Raw genomic sequence first — 6,513 nt, 5'->3', positions numbered from 1 at the left:
GGGCCTCTCCACCCCCTTCTCAGGGGGCTCTGTAGGGAGATAGGGTCCAGAGACCCCCTCAGAAAGTGTGAAGATAGCCAGCCCCAAGTGACCCCTGTCTGTCCCTCTCTGAGTCCTGGGAGCTGGACTGACAGCAGAGCAGCTCCTGCCACATCGTGGCCACACCCCTGCCGGCGACAGCCGTCAGTCCACACCCCCCCCCCTCCCCTGCACAGCCAGGTCCACGTGCGTCCCCAGGCGCTGGCTTGAATCACTGCTGACGGCTTGGGACCTGGTGGCTGTGGGCTCCTGGGGCGCCACTGGGGAAGGGGGGGTGGTGGCCACGTCACCTCAGAGGAAACACCTGCGGCCATAAAGAGGCAGCCGGCGAGGGCAGCAGCGCACGGCCTCCGGAGCAGCTCTGCACGCTGTGCCCGCCTGCACCAGGATGCCCACCATCATGCTGCCCGCCTGCTTCCTCGGCCTGCTGGCCTTCACCTCCGCGTGCTACTTCCAGAACTGCCCAAGGGGTGGCAAGAGGTCTCTATCCGACCTGGACCTGAGACAGGTACGGCCACAGCCCGTCTCAGAGCTGCCGGGGGAGGCAGAGCCCCGGGGCTGGCTGGCACCACAGGGCAGGGCCCGCGGAAGAGCGGGGTCTGGGGACAAGCAGGCTCTAGGGGACAGTGCCCAGCAGAGGAGGCGAGGCTTGGCGTGGATGGGCAGAGGGTCCGGGCGCTGGGCCCGGACGGGCTGCGAGCCTTCCTGGACACTGTCCCCATCCACGCAGGGACGCAGGAAGGAGAGGTTTCCACAGTGACCAGGCTTGGGCCGGATCAGGGAGAACTGGGCGGCGAGGCCTTCTCTGTGCCCATGGGGCTTTCTCAGCCAGTGGTGGCAAGACAGCGGAGGCTCCGTCCTGCCCGGAGTTTGAGGTCCTCCCCGTCCAGATCCCCGCCTCTGCTAGCCTGGGCCCTGGCCGCCACACGGACGCTGGCCATGGTCTGCAGCAGGCGCTTGCTTGAGCAGCAAGTGCCACCCGAGCATCCTGTAAGGAAGTTCTGCTAGGTACCTAGCCCGCTTCTCTCCTGCTGCATGTCCATTCGATAGTCTTTCATTCCATTTTCAGTAGAGCTGAAGGAAATCCAACCACCCAGCTCAGTCTCAATCCTGCCCAGGCCTCAGGAAGCTCAATTTTGAGCTACTGAACAAACTAGAGTGGGTAGGTAGTGAAGGCAGACACCCCTTCAGTCTATTTGGTGCCTTCGGAAGCCTGAGTCACCGGGGGGCCACGTGTCCTCCTTGGGGCTCAGGCCCCTGCCAGTCTCCTGGTTAGTAAGGCAGCCATCTGTGGAGGAGGGGAGGGTGTGTGTGGGGAGAGATGGCAAGGCCAGTGAGGGACAGAAAATGGAGTAAAGGATGGTGCCACATGGGGTGGGGACAGGGCTGTCACTGCACAGGGGTCCTGGAAATCAAGCTTGAGTAATGAGGGCAGGAAAGAAAGGTCTGCATTAGGGAGAAGGTGGTGGGCAGCTGAGAGAGGAGTGCATGCTGGGGGGGCCCAGAGCCAAGGAGGAAGGTCTCCCCCTGGCTGTAGCTTCAGCGTGGGTGGGCTGGGTGTGTGGGGGGGTGATGCTGGAGACTGTCACTGAGAGCAGGTCACCTGTAAATCAAGGGGGGTTAGTAGATGTTAGCTCCCCTCTTTGGACCCCCTTTTGGAACCAAAGCTGCTCCAGGGCGGCTCCGAACCGGTCCCCGCCGGCTCCTGCCGGTCCAGATGGGCCCTGACCCGCCATGACCCCCGCTCACCCCTGCTGTCCCGCCAGTGTCTGTCCTGCGGCCCCGGGGGCAAAGGACGCTGCTTCGGGCCCAACATCTGCTGCGGGGACGAGCTGGGCTGCTTCGTGGGCACGGCCGAGGCGCTGCGCTGCCGCGAGGAGACCTACCTGCCGTCGCCCTGCCGGTCGGGCCTCGCTCCGTGCCCGGACAACGGCCGCTGCGCCGCCAAGGGCATCTGCTGCAACGAAAGTGCGCGGCGGGGCGGCGGGGCGGGCGGGGAGGCCCGGGGGCCGGCGGGGGGCGAGCCGGGCGGGCAGGGCTGGTCCCCGACGCCGCGAGCGCGCGCGCACTCAGACCCCACTCTCCGCAGAGAGCTGCGTGTCCGAGCCCGCGTGCCCGGGCAGAGACGACTTCCACCGCCACGCGCGCGCCAGCGACCGGAGCAACGGCACCGAGCTGGACGGGCCGACCGGGGCCTTGCTGCAGCGGCTGTTGCAGCTGGCCGGGCCGCCCGAGCCCGCCCAGCCCGGCGTCTACTGAGCCCCGGCCCGCCCCGCCCTCCAAGCGCGGAAATAAACCTTTTAAAACGCACTGGCCAGTGTCTCTGTCTCTGGGACTGGGCGCACCGGAGAGGACAGGTGGGCGGGCTGCGCGCGCTCCCTGCCCCCGGGGGCAGATCTACCCCAGAGAAGGGTTACTTCCCTTAAAGGACCAGATCCTGAGCCAGCGGGATTGTAGATAAAACTGGGAACTGGCCGCCCTGGCCAGATGGCTGGAGAGCTCGGTTGGTTAGCACTGGCCTGGAGCGTGGAGGCAGCCAGTTTGATCACCGGGGTTAGGACACATTCAGGAACAGATATTCTCCCTCTCGCTCTCTCTCTCTCTCCCTCTCTCTCTCTGGCTATGTGTGTGTGTGTGTGTGGGGGGGTGCCAAGGTCAAGAGTGGCCTTGCGGGGGGTGAGTGGGGAAACCTTGGGCAGAGGGATGGAAGTAAAGGGTGGGAAGACATCGTGGACAACGTAGCAAGAGAAAGAGAGAGAGGGAAACAGAGAGAGGTGACAGCGAGAAGAGGGAGAGAGAAGGGCAGAAGGGACAAGCCAAGAAGTGATCTGGAGTTCTTGTCCCATTGACACCCCAGGAACCTGAGGGACAAACCACTGCAGGGACCCATCCGAACGCCCAGATTCCCAGTCCAATGTCCGTTTCATCCAAGGCTGTGTGGCGTGGGGTAGGGGTGGGGGGCGGAGCAAGTGTGCAATGGCAGGGCAGTCAGATGACCACGCCTCAGACGCCCAGAGAGGGCCAGTGCTCTTTGTGCAGGCAGAAATGAGGCACCCCCACTGGGCTTCTGAGCCGGACTGAGGGATAGACCTGGCTGAGACCCTGGCCACGTGCCTCCACCAGGTACAGCCATGCAACCCCCCTCCCACATACAAACACAAACAAGAAAATAATTGTTAAGGACATGCCCCGTGATTCTGGGCCTGTCACAGATATACACCCTGAGATACACATTAAGACCCACAAACAGCCTGACCTGTGGTGGCGCAGTGGATAAAGCATCAACCTGGAAACACTGGGCTTGCCTGGTCAAGGCGCATATGGGAGTTGATGCTTCCTGCTCCTCCCCCTTCTCTCTCTCTCTATCTCATCTCTCTATAATGAATAAATAAAATCTAAAAAAAAAAAAAGACCCACAAACACACTCAGAGAAACAGACACAACACACTCGAGTATAGACAGGTCCGTGCACACACACCACAAACACAAACACACTCACATTGGCTCCTGGACACAAGGCCTTTCCAGCCTTTGGCTCAGGCAGCTTCAGGGCAAAGATGTCCACTGACATCAGGCTAAGGTTCTTCTCTGTCCCTCTGTCCTCGCTGCCCCCTTCCCTTCACCCCCAACCCCCTGGACCCTCTCTTCTTTCTCCTCCTGCCCCCCTCCAGCCCTCCCTTTCTCTTCTGCCCCCTCCACCCCTCAGTTACCTCCCATCCTGCCCTCTCTACCAGCTCTATTCTTGCAGCCTCTCCTCAGAGAGGCTGGGTCCAGGTCTTGGGGCCACAAGAGGCCCCGTCCCCTCCTGAATCCTCTGCTGACTTGGAGGTCAGCACAGCGCGCAGGCCGGGAGAAGTCCCTCTGAGCCCTGACCCCAACAACCTGCCTTGGGGCACAGTCTCGGGGCAGCCTCAGGAGCCCAGGGGCGAGGGTGGGGGTCAGGTCCAGGCACCAGCCAAGGTCAAGCTCTCTTCCGGCCTCAGAGCTCTGCTTCGCGGCCACCCCTGACCCAGATGGGCTGGAGGATGCAGACCAGGGTCCTGGGAGCATCTGTTCCTCGTCAGCACAGGCTGAGGGGACCTCTCTCCTCGTCTGTGTCCTTTGTCTTTTGTGGTCAATTCTGTGGTCTTGGTCTTTCAAGAACACCTGTCCTGCAGGGTCCCCAGCATTGACAGGGTGACAGAAAAAGTAAATCATTAATGACCAGGTGATGGCGCAGTGGATAGAGCATCGGACTGGGATGCGGAAGGACCCAAGTTTGAGACCTCGAGGTCGCCAGCTTGAGCGCGGGCTCATCTGGTTTGAGCAAAAGCTCACCAGCTTGGACCCAAGGTCGCTGCTCGAGCAAGGGGTCACTCGGTCTGCTGAAGGCCCACGGTCAAGGCACATATGAGAAAGCAATCAATGAACAACTAAGGTGTCGCAACAAAAAACCGATGATTGATGCTTCTCATCTCTCTGTTCGTGTCTGTCTGTCCCTATCTATCCCTCTCTCTGACTCTCTCTCTGTCCCTGTAAAAAAAAAAAGTAAATCACAACGGTGAATGTTCAACAATGTCGTCGATGTTCCTAGTTTCCGACTGGAACGCTCTGTCCTAACGGTTCCCACCGCCGGGCCGGGTGGAGCTCGCCTCTGCCGCCCACGGCCCTCTGGAATGCCCCTGTGAGCATCTTCATCTTACAAACTAGTGTTGTTTCATAACCCATACGCGCTAATTTGCACTGTTTTGAAGTGAAATAAATTTGGGACAACTTTTCATATCAGCACATGTGCCTCCACCTCCATCGTATTGTTTTGTAGCTTTTATTACGAGAAATTGCAAATATACCATAAAGTAGAGCCAATAAACCAAAGCCCCTCAGGTACCGCCCCCTGACACCCCCAGCTGTGAGAATTGTCATTTTGTGGTGGCTTGTTTCACCTCTCCCTTGACCCCTTTCACCACCCCTACATGACTGACCTTGAAGTCAACCCCAGCTGTCATACCCTGTCACCTGTAAGTGTCCCAGGGCGCACACCTCAGAAGATATGGACTCTTCCTATAAACATGGCTGCAGGCTGTTCTTACCCCCAGGCAACCCCCGAAACAAATCTCAACCACACAGGAACACAGGCACACCGTGGAGACATGGTGGGTTTGGGTCCAGACCACCGCAGTAAAGCGAGTTATAATCTTTTTGCTGGTGGTGGTGTGGTTTTCTGTTGGGGCGTGGGGGGGGGTGCCTTCAATTTGTAAAAAAACCCACAACATATGTGAAGCGTAATGAAGCAAAACACAATAAATAGAGATACTCCTGCACCAGCTCCTCTTCGGGCATTACTCGGATTTCTCCAAGTGCCGCGGGAGCACAGCTTTGCGGCTCATCGACAGCTGAGGCACAAAAAGAGCATGACCCTCCTGTCCTCCTGTGGTCTTGAACTTCTTGTAGAGAATGGCTTCTGGTCCCTCCACTGTATTCATTACAAGCAGGTGCTATCCGATGGCATTACAGCCTGCATGCCACTGAGAGTCACCTCGCCTGTTTTGTTACATCTTAAAATAATATCGTTGTGTAATATGTTACTCTCCTTTTCTGTACATCACCGTGAGGATAAATTATACACACACACACACACACACACACACACACACACACCCTACATATTGCATAGGTAGGCATATTATCTGGGGATTTCATTTGGGGGCAGGAAAGTGGGTTCACTGAGTGCTACTGGTTAAACAAAGAGAAAGGCGGCAACCCTGCCCGGGACAAGCCCCCAGCACTTTGGAGGTTTGAAGGGCTCATTCTGGCGAGCACCAGGGGCCAGGGGACCGAGTCAGGAGACAGGAGGAGTGACAGCAGGCTCGCTCTGGGCCAGTTGCTCTGGCCTCTCTCAAGTTTAGTTGGGGCCCTGGCCGGTTAGCTCAGTGGTAGAGCGTTGACCTGGTGTGCGGGAGTCCCGGGTTCAATTCCCGGCCAGGGCACACAGGAGAAGCGCCCATCTGCTTCTCCACCCCTTCCCCTCTCCTTCCTCTCTGTCTCTCTCTTCCCCTCCTGAGCCAAGGCTCCATTGGAGTAGGGGTCCCCAAACTTTTTACACAGGGGGCCAGTTCACTGTCCTTCAGACCGTTGAAGGGCTGCCACATACAGTGCTCCTCTCACTGACCACCAATGAAAGAGGTGCCCCTTCTGGAAATGCGGCGGGGGCCAGATAAATGGCCTCAGGGTGGACGCATGCGGCCTGCAGGCTGTAGTTTGGGGACGCCTGCATTGGAGCAAAGTTTTCCTGGGCGCTGAGGATGGCTCTGTGGCCTCTGCCTCAGGTGCTAGAATGGCTCTGGTTGCAACAGAGCAACGCCCCAGATGGGCAGAGCATTGCCCCCTGGTGGGCATGCCGGGTGGATCCCGGTTGGCACATGCAGGAGTCTGACTTGCTTCCCCATTTCCAACTTTGGAAAAATACAAAAAAACAAATAAATAAATAAATAAATA

General features: G+C 58.7%; 1 protein-coding gene across 1 annotated transcript; it reads left to right on the top strand.

Moving 5' to 3' along the window:
• The first annotated feature begins 427 nt into the window (after window positions 1-427).
• Window positions 428-2,298, top strand: AVP (arginine vasopressin). Its single transcript, XM_066237115.1, has 3 exons — window positions 428-547; window positions 1,806-2,007; window positions 2,129-2,298. Exons 1-3 carry the CDS (start codon window positions 428-430, stop codon window positions 2,296-2,298), a joined length of 492 nt encoding a protein of 163 aa, XP_066093212.1.
• Window positions 2,299-6,513: the final 4,215 nt, after the last annotated feature.

This window comes from Saccopteryx bilineata, chromosome 6 (genome assembly GCF_036850765.1).
Source record: "Saccopteryx bilineata isolate mSacBil1 chromosome 6, mSacBil1_pri_phased_curated, whole genome shotgun sequence".
Classification (NCBI taxonomy): domain Eukaryota; kingdom Metazoa; phylum Chordata; class Mammalia; order Chiroptera; family Emballonuridae; genus Saccopteryx; species Saccopteryx bilineata.
The sequence above is the reverse complement of the archived record's forward strand: the minus strand, read 5'-3'. Positions and strand labels throughout refer to the sequence as shown.